This window comes from Mastigoproctus giganteus, chromosome 8, assembly GCF_048544385.1.
Source record: "Mastigoproctus giganteus isolate SK-2022 chromosome 8, ASM4854438v1, whole genome shotgun sequence".
NCBI lineage: Eukaryota > Metazoa > Arthropoda > Arachnida > Uropygi > Thelyphonidae > Mastigoproctus > Mastigoproctus giganteus.
In genome coordinates, this window is record NC_143582.1 from 146229588 (window position 1) to 146249984 (window position 20397).

The window sequence follows — 20397 nt, forward strand, 5'->3', positions numbered from 1 at the left end:
TCTGTCTTATAAGTAGATAAATATATTGATGACCTGATTTTGCTTTTTTAAAACCGTATGTTCGGAATTTTTGTCACTGTAGGCTAAAAATCATCAGTACCTAATAAAAATGTGCCATTTCGAAATAAATCCGAAATTTATTGGCCGCCTGTCAGTTATTGCCTGAATTTGGAACAATTGTAGTCTCGAGATTCCAACCTATTTAAGTGGCATACATTTATGGAATTCTTTTCTACAATAGAGAAAGAATGACCATACTTTATGGATTTTAAACAATGAGAGATAAGAACTCTCATGCCCACCAGCATACAAGAAGTGTGTCCTGGAATAGGAGGAGGAGATCCGGCTATGGAGAGTACTGCAACTCCAAGAATATTGCATTAAGGATGTTTAAGTAGGCTTTCAGGGATTATCTGGTTTTCTTTCCTACCCCAGCCTGCTAACATTGTTTGGTGGTACCTCGTACACAAAATGTAATTAAAACTGAGTCACAAATTTCTTTACTCCGACACACGAGATCTTTGCCTTTCATAAACCTACTTCGCGCCACGGTGTAGAATCAAAAGAGCGGAAAACCTTCATTCTAATTCATATGACTTCCGGTTGATAACCCCATGACACATTGCTGTTCTACTTATGGCGTTAGACTGAAAGCTTAATTCGTAGGGCAATGTCAGGTGAAATAATTGTTTTAGGGCGGTTCTATTTTTACGGGGGAATTGTTCTTGTTCCAAGTCACTGGAGGGAAAGGGGAGAAAAAAGTGTCCATGAGTTCTTTGCATTAGATCTAAACCAGTTTAAGCTAATCAAGAATTTCATTCAGGTTTTTTGGTATTCATATGTGATAGCTTTTCAAAGAAAATGACTCACCTGTTAAGGCTGGTTTTCAGTTTTGCTTTGAATAAGTTTATGCATATATATGTGCTGTTGCTTTTTATGTATTCTGTAAACTTAATTCTTATTGTGGTCTCGTGCGAAGCCGGAAAAGAATTTCAAATGTATTAAAATATCATTGTGAATGATATACCAAATGGGAAACTGTCACGATAACTTTGTGTGGTAATTGGCATAATTGACGATTACCACACAAATGATAATGGATGTCTTACCATACTTTTACTAATGTATTCGTTTATATTTCCGTTAGCTAATTACCTTAAGTCCCGGATGACAGCGGTTTTAGACAAAGGATGCATTGCTTAAATCACTTCTCTTACGCGAATTTACAAGTGTGTTATGAGGATCAATCAGAAAATGGCCCTAATCTTATTCTTATTTCAGTCAAGAGTTATTAGAAAGAAAAGAAAGAAAGAAAATGAAACTTGCACGGAAAACTGGCATGTCATCCCTGGACAGTTTCCATTTCCATCGGCCTTTTTCCACATGTGAGTAATGATGTGACATCCCATCACAAAAGAGGAACTTTTGTACAAACAGTTAAAGTCCTCCTCGTCTTCATACTTTATTGTGTGGAGGATGTAGTTTACTTCTGCTAAATCATAAGATCCTCTTTTTTGTCGAATCTCTCTTTCTCTCTCACTCTCTTCCTGAGAATTTTTCATGCCCTTCACTCTGTTTTGTGAATATACACCGGTTACAGTGGTAAATTTTCTCTACTGCCTCACATCTGATTGATATGGGTATTATTTTATTTCCAAAAGCGACTTTAGAAAATAAAGTACCCATGAGTTTCTGACTAATGCACTTATAATTATGTTTATTATATACACAATTTCAAGATTCTCCATTGACAACTTTTTATCCAGCAAGGTTATTGCTCTCGCTGTTCAGCAAAGTAAAATTGCTCGGAATGCTAAAGTTAAGAAGATTACCTTTTCAATCTTTTATTTATAAGGACGAGTAGGAACATTTGCAGCTTCCTTCCTGGATTCAGATGTTTATTCTAGTAGTCTATGATCTATAATACTCATATCCGTGTTCTCTTTTAAGGAAGTGTGAAACAGTAATTGGCTGAATGGCCGTGTAAGGGGTTCAGACCATATTTATTGGGTCAATAAACTGAAAATAATAATAATTGTGACGTACGAAAAATAATTATAATACTTCAATCTATTACCGGTTTTAAGTTCTGAATCAAAGTGGTTCTTATAATGCAGAATATTTCTAAGAAGTAAATGAAGGTTGTGAGGAGACGATGTTTTACTAGCTGCATATTAAATTGCTTAATAAGCAAATTAAGCAAAATATTCTTTTTAGCTGTTTTTGCAGAAAATGAGTCTTTTTGTTCGTAATATTACTTGTTGTTGAAAAGGTGAACTATTTAGCACACCATGGTTTCAAGGCCGAACAGATACTTGGTTCACACTAACGACCAGTTGTTTATCAGGATAAGTAAATATAAATGAAACTGAAAAGATAATTTTACCATAATCAGAGAATATCCAATTATAGTATAGCTTTTAAGAAACGAAATTTACCTCCATTTGCCAGGGCATGATATCATTTTGGACTCTTCTTCTTCGTGATGGATTTTAGTTATAGTCCTGTCGTCTCTATTCGATAAGTAGCTTGATTGGTGTCACCGTAATTTGATCCACTTGTGCAACACGAGAGGCGAAGCGCAACATCAGATCGCTGGCGTAATAGCTAAAGTTTATATAAATTTCCAGAAATGGTTTTAAGGCACGTGCAAAGAGGGTACGTACAACATCCCACCTTGCAGTACCACTGTGCTTAATGTAGTAGTAGTTTGGTACTAGCATTGCAATATCATGAGTATTCTTTCCTCAAGGAGGTTGCGAAGAATGGAAATTGTTGAGTTGGTTGCCTTGATATAGATACAACTAAATAAGAAAGCCCCTTAACATTTATTATTCCCAAGCCAATATTTCGGGCCGGCTCTTATACGACGAATAGCTGTTTAAAAATTTTTCAGTTGCTGTTGCCGCGGCCACTGATGGTTGTACAGTAGGCAGCCGTGAGTGGGTTATGTGGCGTCAGATAATACAAAGGTCATTAACTTGTCTGCGAACACCAGCTGACAGAAAGGTTAAGATTACGTACCCTCTTTGATTCCAAGTTCACATATTCTTTGAAAGACAAAGGGCGAAGAACGTGAAACACATTAATCGGCAAACGAGAAGAATGGGACAGTTAAAGCGGAAGTCTACTTTTAGGCGAAAACAAAGGTGACGTGTACTTCTTTCTCTCAACTACAGTAGTGTCTTATCAGTTAGAGAACTTTTAGAAATTAGAGGGGGAAGGCAACAGGGGAATGAGGATAAAGATGAAGCATGTAATGCGTGCGTATGAAAGGTAAACGAGAAAAACACGAAACCGGAAGCAGCTATAAGTTTAAATTGCTAAAAAGAGGAAGCGGTTCCAGCACGCATGGGATCTAGTCAAGCTGCGAGAATGTAATGATGCAGAAACTTGTTGAATGGACGATAAAACAGAGTAACCTTGAGAGTATTCAGCAGCATATCAGGCACCAGCAAACATGAATTTATTTGTTCAGTTATGTACAGCAGCTCCATAACTTACGTAAGTGGCAAATGTTGAAAATTAATGTTGGGCTTTGTCTTTCTTAAAGACATTTATGCATCAAAGGATGCACCCTGGCTTGGGAATAGTAAATGGATTGTAGGCAATTTTAATTTGTATACATTTGCATACAGATGAGTAACAAATGTAAAGATTAAAACATTCCTTCCTAATAAGCACCACAAACACGATGCTAGTGATTGAACGCTTAAAAAAGGCAGAAGGTTACTGGGCACGATACATAAATAAATTTTCTGTTTATATTCCGGGATGACCAAACGGTTAGAGGAGTTCACAAGATAGACAAAATACAAGAAACAGCACCGTATTCAGCAGTCACGGGCTTGAACCCCAGTCAGGCAAGGCACATGTACTTATGCATCCGCGCGCCTGACCACTAGGCTACGGCGGCCTCCGTCTCCTCCTGATACTTGTTTGGAGAGATCTGAGTTTGATTTCCGTTTATGACTGGAATAATTTCTTAAGTCTTCTTCCATCGAGGCTGTATTCACCGATCTCAAGAGGGAGTAGGGTTTATCCCACGAATTATTCCGGATTTCCGATATGATCGCAAAGCCCATGATGGGTCGTTAAAAATAACAATTTGAATTTGAAGTTTTATTTCGAGTTTACCCCTAGGATTGGGATGCGTAGAATATGCGCCGAGGTAGCGTCTGTAAATTGCGTTATTCTATGTTCAGTGTAGTTTACTGGATGAAAAACTAGTTTCTTGGAGGAAAGAGAGAAAAGAAGAAGAAAGCTCTCTCTCTCTCTCTCTCTCTCTCTCTCTCTCTCTCCCCCCCACACCGACAAACTCAGTTATAGTTTTAACAAAAGCTCACATCTCCGTTTCGACGGGAATTGAACTCGGTGTTGACGAACATGGCAAACTCCATATTACTTGAACACTAATCTTCAAAATATTAAGTAAGCAGGTCACTAATAAATAAATTTTCTGTTTATACTCCGGCACGACAACCAAGTCAGTAGAGTTTACAATAAATCGTCAATACAAATATTTATCGTATTTAGTAGTCACGGGCTTGAACCCCGGTCCACTCAAGGAACGCGTGCTATGCACTCTCGCTCCTGACCACTATTTGGCTTCTTATGATCAAAATAAACTTCGTACAGAAATTTTTGCTGGATCTGTTTTCTAGCAGAGCACAACGCCTTCCTTATCCTGGGAATAGGACCAGTTTACATCCTCGATCTTTCCAAGGGTTGCCAAATTAACCTGAAACAGAATCACAGGCGCGCAAAATGGAAGGCGCATGTTATAAAAGCCAATTTATAACATGCGCAGTTTAAGAAAAATGTATGATGTAATGTAAAAAAATAGTAACGCTGTCTAAAATCTAGGGAGTAGGCTTCTCTTTCCACGCACAATCAATTAATTCATAACTATTAACCATTTACTTCGATTCATTTAATCTCGCAAAAGAAAACCAGTTCATCAACCTTTCAGTTTGTTTTCATTAATAAGATTGAGTTTTCATTAAATCTGGCCAGATCCGATTCGTTTTCAGAATTGCAAAATGTACTAAACAAATATTATTCCACTTGAATGCAGTTTAGTTTCGTGTGAAAAATGAATTCTTTAAACGTCATTTTAATGGCAAACCTTTCAAACCGTACAAAATGAACCTTCACTTCATTTTTAATATTTGTCCTATTATTAAAAACTACCTTACCAATATACAGATAATTAATTTGTCTGATGGCGTTGCTTCCAAATAATAGATAATTAACTTGACAATTCTACAAAATTATGAAACATCGGGTGTTACTATTGAATAGAAAAATTCGATTCATTGTAGTTCGGATTAAAATCATAATAAAGCACTAAAAATACATGAAGTGTATTTTTAGTGCTTTATCTTTTAGTGCTCATGTTTATCTAAACACATGTTTAGAGAAATTTTAACTGTAAAGCTCGTGCTTATTCGGGCACATGGCCTTCTTATGACAATATCGAGCGTTATATAGAGAGGAGTATGTACTGCTGTATCGATTAGTGAATAGACTTTGGCGATTTGAATCAAAAAAGGAAGTGAGCCTAAAGAGCCTAGTCACGAAAAAGAACTGATGGTAGGTAATTAATTTCAGAACTTACAGTACAACAGCGCATTTAAGAGAATTGGATATTTTGTGATACAAACTGAGTTCTTTTTTTATTGAAAAATGTTAGTAAATAACTCAGTCTTACATCGGAACGCGGCCTTTGAAATAAAAAAAAAAATCACTTCCACAAAGAAGCTTGTGCTTAATGAACTCATGTCAGATACACACAAAGGAGAAAACGTAGAGATCTTTAAATGAGCCCATCGATTCTGTTCTTGAAAAGACTTCCTTCTATTGCAGTTCACTGGTGCAGAAACAATTCTCTTTCATTGATCATGTGATACCATTCCGCTCTTTTCAACATGCATATTCTTGGACCATCGAGCACTGCTAATTTTTCACTGAGGATTCTTATAACTGTAGTAATAACCATGTTTTTTTCGATTTTTTTTAAACTATAAGGACTGCAACCGTTTCTGCAAATTTCAAATATCCATTTTACAGTACAGTACACCTATGATTGGAAATTTTTTTAGTAACAAATTTTCTCTCTTTTGATTTTCTCTTTTCCTAACTAAAACATAAATTTAGACAGATGAAATCCTAAAATCTGAATGCCTAATATATAGTTTTATTATATTAACATGGTCGTGAGTTTTAAAAAAGCTTGTAAGAATGGTTAAAACGTGCCCAATGCATATAAATCTATACTCAGTATTTATTGTCCTCCAACATGTACGTGAACAAATCAAGTTCAGAAAACAGTGGTCCTTTCCAGAGGTCACCTGGCAATTAGTCGCGATAGCACTGGTATATAAGGGGTATAAAAGGATCACAGGCTGAGTACTATGCAATTCGAAACAGGAAGCAGAAAGGAAAATATACTTTCTCCTTTTCATAGATGTCATATTGTGGATATATACACATTATGGATATGTGGAGATTTGCGGAGTTGGGTGAACCCCCGGTGCCGCCAAAAAAAAAAAAAAAAACACTGTCACTATGGATATACAGAACAGAACAAGTTAGATGTGTGGTAAGCGCCAGGAAAACTAAAGCTATGAAGAAATAGTATCTTAACAAGAAATTTCTATGGGCCTTTTTCACAATTTGCTGCCTTCACTGTTTTGTTCCTCTCACTAATCTTGTTGCTCTTCCATGCACCCGTTCCAGCAGATCCACATCTTTCCTAAAATGAGACCTCCAGGCACCTGTATGCAGTACTCGAGATGTGGCTTAACCATTGCCTTATGCAACAGTATAATCACCTTCTTATCCTTGCTAGCAAAATTCCCAGAAAACATTGACAAAACCCATGCTGTTTAAAATTGATTGCATTCTTTGGTCAGTTTGCCATTTTCTGGATGATAAATCCGATTTTCAGAGAGAAACTATCGCTTGGACAAATCAGTACTGTATTTGATATTAGGGTTACCCGAGGGAACAAGCACATTCACCCATATGTATTATGTCCGTAACATGGGTGGTTGGTCGGTTTGGCTATTTTGCTCGATGATTAAAAAAAAAAAAAAAAGAAAAAAAAGATTCTGGAAGAAAAAACCTTGCTATCGTACGTAGCCCGGGCTACGTGCCTTTTCCACCCGCTGTGGAAAGTTGCATTGTGCTCTTGACGGCCACAGAGTAAATGGATCACTCTCTTAAGTGAACTGTTGGAAATTTTCATGCCAGTGGAAGGCAGATGGCACTTAACTTTTAATGACTCTAAAATCTGTCAGCAAATCCGAACTCACAAGAGGGACATGAATTGAGTCAACCGTTATCAGAAAGACACTGTATAGGACAGGATATTTTTTTATATAATATAGTGTGCCCCTATGTCGTATCTTCATAAAAAACAAACAAAGAAAAAAGAATGTGGCATGTCCAAGGGAACGTTTCATGCACCTGCGTACGAAAGGATATGTACGTGACAATAAGTGAGTCAATCTCAATGGAATGCACCTAAAAACAGGTTGCTCAGGTCTCTTAAAGTAAGGAATGAAGTTCTGCCATTTATTCTCAACCCTTATTCCACCACCATAAACCAGTACTTAATTCATACGGATGGCCCGCAACGCCAGACATGGCCTTATGATCAGGATGCGATCTTGACCTGAGTCCTATAATTTGTAGCAGATATTTTATAATATAATACTGAAGCCGCTTCAAAATTCATACGAGTGTAATGCAGTTATTCTGTGGAATCATCGTGACTACGTTTTTTTTTTTTTTAATTCCTCCAGTTCGTTTATAATTGGCACTTTATATGAAATTATTATTCCAGTCTCTATTAATATCCTATGATATTAATTCTCTTTTTAAAATAAAACAGTGTTATTATGAGGTGCTTGGCCTAGCTGAAAGCCTGACCTCATTTTTTGAAGAATTACATGTTGTATGGAGTTGAAAGAAAACTCAGCAGTAGCGTCTAGCTCGTAATTAACTCTTGGCTGATGGAAATCTCCAATAAAACACATTCAAAGAAGAGACTGTAATCACTCATCTTTTTTTTTTTTTTTTTTCCAGCTTCAGTCACTTATGTTATTATTGTTATGAAAGGCAATACTTTAAATAAAAGAATCTCACCATTTCAAAGCTAGTGCTCATGTCCCTTGTCGAGAAGAGGGTCAAAGATGCATGCTAGCAATAATGGAAGTCATAACGTTCAGACATAATGAGAAACTTGTTTGTCAGTGATGTACGTGTACAGTACTGGGATGTCGGGTCTGTTGTTGTTTGTCATCTTTCAGCGTGTCTCGTTAAGTTCAGTTCACTGCACGTGAAGTTTTAAACAACGGAACGGAAAACAACCATCAAAGAACATATAAAAGTACACAGGTATCTCTTGAGCTTTGTTGGGAGTGAATACAAACCCCTGTCTCGGGGTGGTCCGAATACCTTGGCTTTTAAAACATATCAGCTATGTGGAGCCCAAGGTATTTTTGTCTTGCATGATAAGTATTGTATTAACCCGTAGCGTGAGAGGCCTTCGTTATCTGTAAACTTCAGATAATTAGGTTTACGTGTACTGAGATTTTTTTAAAATTCTCTGCAGGGGAACATAAACATTATTTCCTTGCGTTCTTGGAAAACATCGAAACCATAGGACGATCTCTAAAACAGGTTTTATAATTGCTACATAGTTGGCATCACGTGAACAATTCGGATAGCTTTATTTAGTTTGTTTACTTATTGGGTGAGCCGAGACAATTCAATTGATATTTATACGGTGGAGGTCCCATAGATTCGGAACACTAAGAAGGAGCTTGATATAAGCCCATAGAATTTGATGAAAACACTTTTAGACATTCTGCGTCAAAGAATGCAACAAAAAAGTATCCAGCAACCACTCTTTAAGGAATGATGCATTTTTGAATGTGGAAGTTAGTTATACAAAAACAAAACAAGCCAACCTTAAGAATTAAGTCTGGTTTTAAGGCAGCCTGCTGGATTTTTACCTTTCTGTCTTGGCGAATGTCATTATTGTAATCTACAGTTTTTCATTAAGTCAACTTTTTTTTGTTGTTGTTGTTGTTGCGAGTGTATCTATCTTTCATAACTTCTTAGTATTCAAGAAGGAATGAATGAATGATAATTATAAGAAGGAATGAATGAATGATAATTATAAGAAGGAATGAAAGAGTGATAGTTAAGGAAATACAATGAGTGAAACAACTTGGAATAACATTAATTAACGGCAGGTGAGATGGAAATGATAAATACACACATAGACCTGCTTGGTTTGGTACCGACACTCCTCGGAATTAAATAAATAAATATTCTTTATTGGAGAGATAATATGCACAACTGTAATATACCATTCATGACCATATTTCATAATTTCACAAAAACAAATGCAGATTCTGTCTTGAAAACTGAAAGCCAAATAACTTAATGGAAACTCGTAATGACCAATGACTGCTGTGACGCAGGAGGTTAAAAACACATCAGGTTTTCTAATAGTGTTCATTTGATTCTCTGTTCTGGAAAACTGTGAGTTTAAAACTGGCATAACAATTGTTGCAGATAGAGAATAAAAAGGCAAACATTTAGTACTGATAGCTAATATTTAGTGTGAATTCGAGCGAGATGAGCTAAAAAAAACATATATATTATATATTTAAAATAATAGTACCATAGAAACAAAACTGTAAAGATATTTAGTAAGAGGACGGAACAGTTTTCAAAATTAATTTATGTATGTATATTTTTCTTTCGTGTTTAATGATGTAAATTCTAACCCTTAGACGGTACAAGGTTTCTGATCGACCCGTGAGGCTAATAAAGGATTAACTGACGAAAAAAAAAAAAAAAAAAAAAAGAAAAGAAAAAACGCAAACCGACTTTGAAAGAATTTGAATAAGAAATTCTAATGAAATCTCTATTTACAATAGTAACTAGAACATCGCGATAACATTGTAAGTTAAAATTCAGTTTATCTCGAGTCTCATCGATGCCCTTTAGTTGATGCCATTAAAGGACTTGGCATGTGTGGTGCTGCATTGATAATCGAGAACCGGCTTCACCTGTAATTATAAAATGGACCACGTGCTGAAGAAGTTCCCCAAGGCGAGTCTAGCGTTACTTAGATCATCCTGATTCCAGACAGTGAAACGAAAGCGTAGCTATTTTCTTGTCCTTTAAAAGCGACTCGAGTCTCGTAAAGGGTAGTGATCCTTCAACATGCCTAAAGGCACATGCTATTCGATCTGAAACCTGAGGAAATGCTTGTGATGAGTATCATCTTGCTGACTTTCAAAACATTTGGAAATTGCTCTTCGTCACGCTTACTAATGATAACCAAGCTATTTAACGAATAATCTAAGTAATAATTATCGTTCATTTGATGAATACGAGTTTCCTAAATTATTCTGTCGCGAATTTACATATCTGGTCCACTGCGGCGGTTCCAGATCGAAATTAAAGTAGGAGTAATCAGATCGATAATAGTTTTTAAAAAGATGCATAACATTTAAATAACCTAAGTCCCAATTGTTTTTTTGTGGAATGAGGTAGAGGAAGTTGCAAAGATTTAATGATGGTGTCGTATTTTAAAGTTCAACCAACCTGCTAATTAGATGAAGAGCTCTGCCAAGATTAAGTATGTCAGTAGGCTGGCTGTAGACCTCCCAACCGCATTGATGGCCTACTACTTCTGATGGCTAGCTTACTGAGACCAAAATCTGATATAGGAAAGGATTCTTGATAAGAATTTGTGCCGAGCAAAAAGTGGAACATACGATGTCTCTAAATGCGCTTGAATAACAATAGATCAGAACAGTAGTGCGAAATAATTGGGTTTATGTATTTCAGTTTATGTGCTTTTTATAAGGGATGATCTCCTGCTAAGAGCTTGTTCGGCAGACGTTAACTGTGATTTCTATTTCCTCCTTCGATTCTACATCTCTCTCTTCCTCTGCATTCTACAATAGTATTATTTCTAACTGTAATTTTGCTGATGTCACGCACCTGTTTTTCCAGTTTGACGTGTGACACATTCCTGGCCTTTCTTCCTTCAATCTCTACACCTACACCCTCTTTGACCTGAGAACATCATTAAATATCCTTCCGTCTTGCGGTTCGTTCAAATTATTACAATCATCAACCACTATGGAATACTTTTTGAAACGTGTTTCGATTATTTACGGCTTTTAACCAAAGCTAATAACGTGGGCATTGCCATATTGTCGATGTTCTCATGCATTTCTCTTCTATCAGATTTTCAGTTTATTTTTACGCTATTTTGATGTCGATAAGATCCTTGGTTGATAAAAGCACTAATTTCAAATACAGTCTAGAGAGCAGTTTAAGCAATTTTTAATCATTATAAGTGTTTTTGTGGTTATAGAAGAATTTAACACGCTTTATACTGCAGTTTCAATTTGTAAGCTGATTTTAAGCCGCAAGCAACTCTTTTTTTTTTTTTTTTCTTTCGAAATTATAAAATTTTAAGAGCTCCTAAACAGAAAAGAAAAGAAAAATGCCGTGTTACTTATAGTGGATCCCTGTCACAGAAGAGAAAATTTCAATAAGAAACCTGTTTTCCCTTATCTTCTCAGAATTATAAAGCTCTGCTTGTTTGAATACGCTTTCATGGAATTTTAAAGATTATCACGCATTTTCATTATAATGTATAAAACAGCAATGCTACCTGTTCAGCATAAAAATATGTTAATATTATGCTTGGTAAAAAAAAAAAAAAAAAAAAAAAACTTATGTACAATCCTTTTATATAATAATCCTTGAGTCAAATTGTGTCCTTGCGCCCCTCGCCACACAGAAATGCTATTTATACATTTCGAGCCTAGTCTAGTATTGAGATGCATAGTAAAATGGACAAAATATTCCCAAGAGCGGTAAAACAAGAGAAATGTTTTACTGTGTAGCAATTTAAAAGTAAAGTAATAATGTAAGTCGATACTGGGGAAATAATATCAGTGAGAGAGAGCAGTTTAATTGGACATTGAACTTTATTTATGGACATTCTACTGATGGTCGTTAAAAATGTAAAATGAAACGAGATCATTGCTGTATTTTTTTGCGATGACTCATATACGAGTGGCTGTTGTTGTTGTTATTTTGGTTTTTAGGAGCATTAGCAACTAAGGCTATATTGCTCCGGGATATGCGGTGGTCATTCCTTGACCTTTCCGCATCCTCCGTATTTGGTGGAGACGGGCTCGAACCCCGGTCTAATCAAGAAGCGTGTGCTACGCACTGCTGCTCCTTCCCACCTGGCTACGGAGGCGCCATACGAGTGGCAAAAATTAATAATGAAATATCAGTTTTCAACCAGTAGATGTGGCTAGTGGTTGAAGCGATCACGTGTTAATGATGTCATGGCGAACATACTGTGAACAAAATATAGTTACCTGCATATTCAACTTGTATCGAGGTTAGGAAAAGTGTTTCGGTGGTATTTATTCTCAGTTCTCCCCCGCCGTGACAAAAGATGCTTTCATTCTTCTTTCCCTTACCTAACGTTCCTCAAAGATGCACGACTGACGCTTTTATGGTAAAACATCTGCATATTGGGAAAAGCTATACACTGTACTTGCCTTTCCATTTCCATAACATTTTTCCTCTGGTTGTTTATATACCTCTCCCCCACCTCCCTGGCGAATGAATGTTAGATTCAATACTGTGGAGAAGAGGGTTTCCACAGCTGTCGGCTCTTGCCGTCTTTTCTATAATATCCCCTGTTATTGTACTTCACCTGCGAAGCACCCACGAAATTTACCGATGCCATTATTCTCCTTTCCAGCAGAGTCATGTAGGCATATGCAGCTGCACCGGGCCTTTTTCAATCAAATTTATACTTCGTATGACTTTACTTTGCATGATTTTTTTTTCCCCCTTTCTGTAAAATAACTTTCGACTCTCTCATCATTTCGTTGTTGTTAAATAATAAGATTATATTGACTAATATAAATGAATTTACTTTATTATTTAAAATATTTATTACACCATCTAGAGAAAATATATATAATTCAAGCGCGGCTGGTTAAACAGTCATCAAATAAATTTGAAAACACCTGCCAAAATGTCGTAAATAAATTCAATAGAGTACTACTATGTTTGTAACAAAAATCTACACAGAAGATGACACCATTCAGATATTACACTTTATTAAGTACACCTGAACTTAAACTTTAAAAAATATACGAAGTTTAGACATCTTTGGCATTACTTATAGTGGATCCCTATAAGCCTATTATCAAGTATGCCCAGGTTAGTAATTTGGCATGATAACGTAGGGGTGGGCAAGACGTCGATCGCGGTTCCCGGTGTTGACTCCAAATCGTTCCCGAACTATTTGGAGTCAACAGCCAAAGCACAGCTGAAAAGAAATAAAGAAGCGGACTGCACTAACAAAAATGGTAATAGATCTTACTGCACAAAAACCTGTTGATTACTGGACGGTGACGCTTTGTAGCCGGCATCCTGAGAACTTACGTCTCAGGATGCCAGCATATCTTAAAAGTAGTTTCAAAATTATGCCTTGATATTTGGCAGATGTCGCTACACGAAGGCTTGAATGTACGGAAATATGCTAATCATTACCATATTTGGTGTGGTTATATCTCTCAATTGCAAACTGGTCAGCTGTTATAGGGGAACATCAATTTGTATTGAAGAAATTAGAATCGATGAGAGATTTAAATCTGAGAAGTAATTCTGAGGACTTATGTGGGATCTTCAAAGGGACCTTTTCTCTGAAGCAAAGGGAATATCCCATTTGATCCATCTGGTGAGAAAGAGTATAAGCTCGCTTCGTGAACTTCTGAGGGAATACAAAGTACATCTTACCCATAATATCTCACCGTAAACGATTCTGATTATTGCGAACTGCACTGCTGGTAACAGAGTTGGAAACACAGCTGTAGCAGTTCACACGAGTTGAAGAAGCCAATAAATGGAGATAGATTATGCTATTAAAGGTAGGAACCATGTCAAAGATAACTGCATCTGAGTCATAGAAGTTGTTGTCGTGTAAAGATGTGATCTCCAGACTCTGAAGAATGAATAATTAACTGACTTTGGGCCTAATGAAAGTTTCCAGTGTAATGTACTTTACACACCTGTGAGCGATATGTTCATTATAATCTAGGTACTCGCTTCGTGACTGGATATACAGTATTTTTAATGAATGTGTATTAAGCAATTGTACCATGCTTTACGATTGGGTGTCCTTATGGGTAATGCACCGGCTGGAAAAAGATTCCAGTTCGAGTCCCGTCGATGACGTGAGGAATTTTTTTGGGTATTTTTCACAACGTGGCTGAGTTAGTCGGTCTCAGGCGAGGGTAGCATGGTTTTTTCTCCAGGAAACTCTGGTTTTTCGTCCATCAAACAGAAAATCGACCTCAAAACCCACGCAATTTACAGGCATATTATATACGGCGTAATATGGCCTTAGTCGCGGATGCTCCTGAAACCTTACAACAACAACATTATGATCTGTTAATGCTATTTGAGATTTATAAAGCTGGAAAATCAGACGCTAAAAAAACAATTAAAAATTACAGATAAAAATATATCTTTGAAATATTTAATGCATTATCTACATTCATTGGTTATGCATTAAGGCTCATTAGAATGAAAGATGATTGAGTATCGACCTCTTTTAAAACGATTATTTTTCTACTTTTACTAACATTGTTAGAGGTAATAAAAGAACTGTTATTATAAATTATAGCGATTTTTCAATGTACTGTTTTAATGATTTACTTCTCATTCGTATGCAATAGTCAGCTCTTGGCAGTACAGTATTCACCTTGATCGAGACAGATACTATTCTAATAGGGTACCATTATCAAGTCAAACGAACTCTAAAATACAAAGGGTCACTAGTGTCTTAAAGACAACCACTTTAACATATCGGTGTAAGTGAATGAGAGAACTTTGTGATTATTTGATGGCAGTGAATTGTATGAATAAGAACGAACTATTTGATTTAAGTGAATATTTGATATAATTGATAAGGAGTCCATTGTCACTCATGAAACAATTGACTAGACCACTTTAAATTAATTTTTAAAAAAATCTTTTATTTTCTCTAATAAGAAGAGAGAGTATATTATTTCAAGATAATATACTCTTTTTTCTTATTAAAGAGAGTGTATTATCTTTACGATATGGTCGATCAGTTTAAAGATCTCACTGATGAAAATATTGAGGATCATAAAGATAAGCACGACACGCTTGATTTCCTGCACATAATAAGTAAAACGCGAAGAACAGAAGAGTCAAAATAACATTATACGAACATACGAAATGACGCCTTAAGAAACAAGCAGAAGAAATTTTAAAACCAGCAGGCTAGATTAAACAGGAAGCAGCTGATTTAAGGAGTGGCATAAAAATTGAAGCTCTTGGTTAGGACAGTTGCCTTAAAGATGTGTGACTAAAGTGATCGTAATTGATGTGAGCGCTTAAGGAGTTGAAAAGTAATACCGGAATGTATTCCGGCATTACTTTGTTTTATTTTATTTCTAAAAGTGACGATTTCAGTAAAATCAGGGCGAAGTATCTTTTAAAAAAGTTTTAAATGTACTTCATTAAAAAGGAGAAACTTAAGAAATTTAGAATAAAAACGAGCGCAATCTTCTTCGTTTTAATGAAGATTTAATATAATTTGTTGACCAAAAAAGAAAAATATATCAAGAATAACTTTCAAAGAAAAAAAAGAGAAACTTTATACATAATTGAAATAAAGAAGGCCATTACCTTCCAAGACAATGACCCCGAACTCGCTGCCAGATGTTCGAAAGGCCCAAGGAAACGGATAAAATGGACGAATTAGGCAAGACTTGAAGGACAGGAATGAATATTCCAAGCGTGGAAATAAACATAAAGAGGTTGAAATATTGTGAGGTAGCTGACACAAATGTATGATAATACCAGAGTAAGTCAATCAGACGAGGACAAGGTAAGTAATGAAGCTCTTGGTAAGCACAACACACCATTATAAGCCCAATAAATCAGTTCTTCAGGGTCTTTTTAAGAACTGGATTTGTCCTTTTGGAAATGGAGAGAAACTTAAATGAACAAAAACAAAGCAAATACAAATGTTATCGGTTAATGGATTTGAAAAGAGCGTGGATCTTTCTGAAATAACATTATGGCGCTTGAAATTATTTCAGAATTGAAGAAATTATAGTAAAGGAAAAGCAAAGTCGATATACGGTAGGTGACCCCTTAGCTCGACGGGTCTCATTTTTTTTAAATGTTAAAATCAGACGAAACGAGTCTGTATTCGAATACGTACTCAACTTCCTCGAATGCTAGATCGAATAAAGAAAGAAGTTAAGGAAGTTTAGAAAGTGAAATAATTTACGGTCTGGTAGAGACTGCGAAAACAGTTCCGGATTTACTCAGAGGAAATGTGTATATTAGAAGAGAGAAACTGTACGTCTTTAAAGACGTTGGAGAAGAACATTTGTAAAGGAAGTTTGGTTTAAATAATCATGAAGCAACACGAAAGCGTGATGCTGAATCTAAGAGTATTTAAAGAAACAACAACAACAAATGTTGATTGGTTGTAAGGAAAAGGTGAATCGAGACTTTCCAGGTCATATACCTATAGAGATTAAAAAATACAGTTAGATGTAGAAAAATCCGGTAAAAGCAGAAGTATTAAAATAATATATTGAGTAAAAGTGGGGGTTACTGTGATTTTTTTAAATGTGATGACGAAGTTAATTTCTGTTGTCCATTTTCTCCAGAAATACTTTTAAGTATTTTAAAGTAATTTAAGTATTTTAAATGTAATTTAATATATAATTACTTAAGTGGATTCCTGTTCAAAACAAATAATTAAATCGCCTTTGTCGGTAAATCGTTTATTAAACAAATGAATGAATGAACGAATAAATAAAACAGCATAAAAGCATAACATTTTAAAGAAGTAGATTTTGATTAAAATCATGTTTTAAATTATTAACGCTTAGTTCCATCTCCTTGTATATCTTCCAGCTACTTTCATGCTTATTTTATTTAATTTTGATAGATTAAAACGTACTCTTTCGAATTAGTGTTTATAATGTCGACTACGCCCTCTATGTTAGCTTAATGTATCAAAAGCAAGACTATACCAGCCGATCGTTACAATTATAGCGTAAAATAAAAAGAAAATGACGTCAGCAAGTTTTATCACGCATTTCGATAAGAACTCACAGCTACGATTATTCTTAAAAAAACCGCAATAGCGTTCGGATAATCTTAAGAACAAAATTAAACAGCCGCTGCCTCAATCGTGTCTAGGTTTGGCACGGCAGGTGTTATGACATCACACACGCCAGTGATTCACTTCTACGATAGTCTACTTGTTCACTAATAGATGCTCACTTACCTCTTGAGTTTCGGCACATGTTTCTCCGATCCCACTGTTCTTACTATCCATGGTTCAGAGTTTCATGATCCTCGCGTTGGACAGGCCCCAGCACCGTACTCCCATGTGGCCTGAAACAAACAGACACTGAATGCCAGCCCGCAGCTCCGGCGGATACGCCGTCCGTGCGTGTGTACGTATGTGAGTGTCTGTGTGTGTGTGTGTGCTCGTGCGCGCGTGTCGTTAGACTGCGTTTTCCAAGGCCCGAGGGCATTTGCCGCTTCAAGCAGACGCGACCTCACCCCTCAGTGAAGCCAATGCGGTAAGCTGTATATGTAGGCCAACAACAGCACAGGTGGGCCGTACAGCACTGTACAGGTACAGCTGCCATAAAGACGGGGGAAGAGGATTTGCTCTCCGTCGGCAAGTCTCCACACTCTGTCTTCTCTCCGTAGCTTATCCATGTCGCTTTTCTGACTTTTTTTTTCTTTAAACAAGGGATGAGAGGACGATATCTGGTTTGGTCATAAGACGAAGAGACGTGACAGCCAGCTAGGTAACGTAATATATGCGGTTGGTCTCTTAGATGGGATCTGTTAAGCGCAGAAAAGTCGTAACTGGCAGCAGCAGACATCGATAAATGTCAAAGTCCACAGGAAAACTGCAGTCTGATAGCGGGTTGAAGTTTAAAAACCATTCTGATATTAATAGCAAAATAATGTAGTAGAGACCTGTGCGATGCGTGCAATTGTTTTAAAGAATATTCTTCCCGCTATTTTTAACTTGTTAAAAATAAAAGTTGTGTTGAAACCTCTCTTACAATCGACTGTCTTACGTCGGCAAGAAAGTTGTACTATTCAAGTCGACCTTAATTACATTTCTTTCTAGCATTTTCTAGGTTTCCGGAATGAAGTCACTAGCTAAGGTTTCTTAATCACAAAGACATGTCTTACTACATCTACTAGCTCTGATACTCTGTAATTCTTTCTGCAAATATTCTGAAGGCAATTGCCATAAATATTATAGTTTGAATTATATGTCCTACTAAGCTGGTAACCCACATGTTTTATTAGACTTTTCCCCCCTTTTAAACTGAAGCTTTCGCATAGCTCCATTACATTGATTGGACTACTCCAGTATTCGAAGTTCTGTTCCAGTCACTGGCCCATTACTTCCGGTCAGGTTGAGAGGAACTTTTAATCTCCAAGCCGGCCACATAGGGTCAGAGGAGTTTACAAGATAGAAGGCACACACACAAAGAACCGTATTTAGAAGTCATATGAATTTGAGCCACTAGAGCTTTTCATCCCAGAAAACGGACACCGAACAAAAAACAATTTTTCAGACACCATACTAACTTACTGACCCTCTCATTACTTTAGTTGCCTCAGAGAAAATACTAAACAACGCGCTCATCCATTCATATAACAGCTGTTGCTTCGCAACAACAGATGTTTGTAGCTGACCTTGGCATCTGGTGTTATTGCATCTCAAATACCGATTCATTGCACTGGGACTCGGCTACATCTGCATCCATCTACTTATTCTTTGCCTACGTTTATTCCCTCTTTTTTTGCGTATGCGTGTTGTTTTGTTGTTGCAAACGTGATGAGCTTGCACGAGCCGGCCAACGTAATGATGTAATAAAGAGCTCACGATTAAATTCAAGAAAACAGAACGCACCTTCACCCTTAAAAAGTATCTTTTCCATTCAACGTTGCAACTGAAGATGATTGATGAGAGCTACCCCTTTGACCTTTGAGTATTACATTAGCTGGAATAGTTTCCGAAGAATGTGACAGGGAGAGTAAAGGAAGAATTAATAAGATAATCTATAAGGTAAGAGATGGTTGAGAAACGCACGCATATTCTTGAGGTGGGACCTTAACCTTGCGTATCTTTGTTTCGCATGCCAGCAACATAAAACCAGAATTGTCTAATTCGAAACAGTCACATCTGATCTTGTAATATCGCACACAGCTAACATCCCTTTCTTGGATATGTGTACTCATTACTTTAAAGTGGTGATATTTAATGAAGATACACTGCATTTTATGAAATTCCAGTAAAATTCTTTGACTCTCAGAAATTCAGGGTCACATTAGTATTCAACCCTTGAGTTCCCAGAGTAACTGATCCAATCAACGAACACTTCATTGCACTTCAAAAATTTACAATACAAGATTGTAATAGCTTGATAAGACAATCCTAGTATACTGAAGTAGTGACAATATACTGTATACTCGTATATAAATACGAGTAAATACACCGATGAACCAAAACATTATGACCAGAGGAGTCGTTATGCAAATCGAAAGAACTGTAGGTGAACTACCGCGCGGCTCGGGACACAGTATAAAAAAACACCTGATACTGAGCTCCGTTAATCAGTTACTCGTGATGGGAAAGGTAGTGGACTTAAGCGAGTTTGACAAAGGCCAAATTGTAGTGGCCAGACGACTGGGTCAGAGCATATCCGAAACGGCACGGCTGGTGAGTTGCCCACGGTCAGCCGTGGTTAGTACCTACTGAAAGTGGTCCGAGGAGGAAAAACCCACGAACCGCTGGCGAGATGTTGGACGACCACTGCTCATCGATGCTAGAGTTGAGAGAAGGCGCTTCCAGATGGTACGTGGCAACAGAAGGGCGACTGTGGCACAACTAGTTGGTAATTGGAATGCTGGTGACGCAAGTAATTGTTTGTTTGTTATTTGGTTTTTAGGAGCATTAGCAACTAAGGCCATATTGCTCCGACGGGAGTAATGTGTCCCAACACACATACATCGAATCCTGCTGAAAATGGGGATGCGTAGCCGCAGGTCGCTCTGAGTGCCCATGCTAACCATGGTTCACCAGCGACAGTGCCTACAATGCGCACGCGAGCATCGAGACTGGACCTTGAGTGATTGGAAGAAGGTCGTCTGGTACGATGAATCACGTTTCCTGTTGCACCTTGTGGACGACCCGGGACGAAAACAAGCCGGTGGCGGCGGTGT

General features: G+C 37.0%; 1 protein-coding gene across 1 annotated transcript in view; it reads right to left on the minus strand.

Annotated features, from left to right (window-relative positions):
- Nucleotides 1–17648, minus strand: part of LOC150081900 (mitogen-activated protein kinase-binding protein 1-like) — a 470343-nt gene extending 452695 nt beyond the window's left edge. Inside the window, exon 1 of the mRNA XM_090378972.1 lies at nucleotides 17423–17648. Coding sequence (XP_090235098.1) covers nucleotides 17423–17473 — 51 coding nt within the window. The 5' untranslated portion in view covers nucleotides 17474–17648. The remainder of the gene's footprint in view (nucleotides 1–17422) is intronic.
- Between the last annotated feature and the right edge of the window lie 2749 nt (nucleotides 17649–20397).